The 2,500-nt window shown below is 39.4% G+C and overlaps 1 protein-coding gene across 1 annotated transcript in view; it reads left to right on the forward strand.

The window, feature by feature from the left end:
• The window catches only part of LOC149036959 (uncharacterized), a 2,340-nt gene extending 1,810 nt beyond the window's left edge, over positions 1-530 (forward strand). The window contains exon 1 of the mRNA XM_089186863.1: positions 1-530. This exon is cut by the window's left edge and continues 1,810 nt beyond it. Within this exon, the coding sequence (XP_089042989.1) occupies positions 1-530 (530 nt within the window).
• The last annotated feature ends 1,970 nt before the right edge of the window (positions 531-2,500 follow it).

A 2,500-nucleotide genomic window follows, 5' to 3' on the forward strand; every position in this document is an offset into this window, starting at 1 on the left:
CTTTGGAATTAGACTTAACTGCTCAACACATGGACAATTTGATAAGGAATCTTTCGGGTTTTAACCTTGAAGTTGACAAGATCGAAAGAGATGGGAACTGTTTTTTCAGAGCAGTTGCCTCACAGCTCAGTAGACACCTGAGGGAATACAAGGAACATATCGAAGGGCATTGCAATTCCCTTGGATTAGGAATTAGTGAAGCCTTCGACACACGTAGACTTAGGGAGCTGTTTGTGAAAGAAGTCTCTGATAACATTGAAGAGTACAGAGACTGGATGACAACTGGCGTTAATGGGTTAGAGGAAGTTTACAAATTTAGCCAAGACGGATTTTTCGCAAATGAAGTTGGTGATTTATGCGCGAGAGCAACAGCTAAAGTCTTGAAAATTCCAATTGTGATTATTACCGCTCTCCCTTCCACACCTACGGTGCCATTCCTACCACACGAATTCCTTACCACCACACCCATCTACATTGCATATGATCATTCTGGGCCAGGCCACTACGATGCCACAAAAGGTACTCGATAATTGTTCAATAACCTTAGGTTAAATTAGTAGTTATAAATTCTGATAATGCTACATACCTCCTCATATATCGAGGTTTGAACTGAGAATTTTTCGAGATCCTCCCGATGTCTTGGCACCCTTATAAGGTTGAAGTCTTGTACTAGTACTAAGTTGTAAATGCTTACGTTAATAAAACTGAGCCGGAAATCATTTAATGGAGAAAATGATGTTTTCTTCATTTGTGCTGAAACGAATTCTGTAAATCGAGGTTATTTCAGATATAAGCAATAACTATTTACCGACGTGTAGGTGGCTAATAGTAGACATTTAACGAGCCGCGAAGCAGCTTGGAAAATATTCACTAATAGCCACGACACTGAGGCGAATAGCTGTTTTTAGTACACACTAAATCAGTGAGATAATATGGCACAAAAGGATGATTTTAATAATCAATTTATTCCTGTACGTGCGGCAGTGTGAAACTCGCGAGTTGCTCGGAGGTAAATAGCAAAGGATATTCAGAGTTTGAGTAGCCAGTCAGAGCACACCTTCAACGCTGTCCACTGCTTTAGTATATACTAATGACCTTTAACTTGTCGAAACCTTGTCGAAAACCATTGCATTAATTCTTGACATGGTTTCATCGTTTCAGAAGTTTCAAGTGAGAATGACTGTGACGAACAAGCGAAGGAAACAAGATGCACTTGCGGTAAAAACAAGAAAAATAAGTCAGTTTCAGACATTTTCTGTGTTTCTGGTAAATGCCCGTGCCACAAAGTGAACCACTCTTGTACCCGCTCGTGTAGATGTTACAATTGCAAAAATACGTGCAATTCCAATGAAGTTGTGAAGGTAAAAAAGAGTCTGAAGAGAGGCTGTAGGTGCGGAGTTGGACAAAAGAGCAAAGGGGACGGAGAACCAAATGCAAGTCACAAGTCGTGTCAAGACAGTCTCCGCAAGTCGAAGTGTCCGTGTGTAGCGGGTGGCATAGGATGCACCGAAGTCTGCAGATGCTTTAATTGTGGAAACATTGTTCAAGCTCGAGCTGACCCGGGAAAATCCCCAAAACGAAAGAAGCGAAATAGGGCGACCGTCTCTCCATATAAGAGGAAAAAGGGATCAAAGTTCATGATAAGTCAAAATGCAGAGGTGGATTGTGGACCATGGAGAAACATTGAAACGCTTTGTTTGATGGTTTGCCGGGACGTGATGCTAAGTCAAGGACTTTCCATAAATTCAAAAAATTTGCGTGATTTGTATGATTTCGTGGCTAAGTCTCCTGCTGTTATGGAAATGTCTTTAAACATAGCTGCGAAGTCTACAGCACAGATTGCGGCTAAAATAGCGCATCTAAGAGGCATTGATTTGTAAAATACACATAAGGTAGGGCTATCCTGTCCAGTGAAAGTTTTGAAGGCTTCACTTCTGCTACCTTTTAATTCCGCTCTTAATGATAAAAGAATGTTCTTCAAAAAGTTCAAAAAGTTACCCGTTAGATCTCATGTCCAATCAGACTTTTGAGCTTTCTCTTTAATGGATGAAAAACGCGAGAAAAGATGACTAATGATTCACGATTTCTTATTCACACTGTATTAGGCCACAGAGAAATTACTAAGTAAATACAGCTTTGTGTCAAAACTGAGTGATTACCTAGATTTTGTACGACTATTTTTGTTCTTTTGTATCTTGTTATTATAACAAAAGATTCACGGTGTGCATTTCATGTTTATGTTGGAAAAGGTGTAACTAATCGTACGCGAACTCGTTCATATTGGATTGCTGCAGAATAAGTACAACTTGTTACATGTTTAACTGACCACAATAGTTTTTTTAATTACTCGTATACCAATGATAGTTCTGCATTCCCTCATTAACGGCATTCTCTCTTTCACTCTTTGTAAAAGTGTGTTATCAAAGAAATAAACACGTGATAAAGGCAATTTGTGAAATTCGAAAGAACAGGTACGTGGTTTCAAACTTTATTTCTCACG

The sequence above is a fragment of the Pocillopora damicornis genome, chromosome 11 (genome assembly GCF_964200805.1).
Source record: "Pocillopora damicornis chromosome 11, jaPocDami1.2, whole genome shotgun sequence".
NCBI lineage: Eukaryota > Metazoa > Cnidaria > Anthozoa > Scleractinia > Pocilloporidae > Pocillopora > Pocillopora damicornis.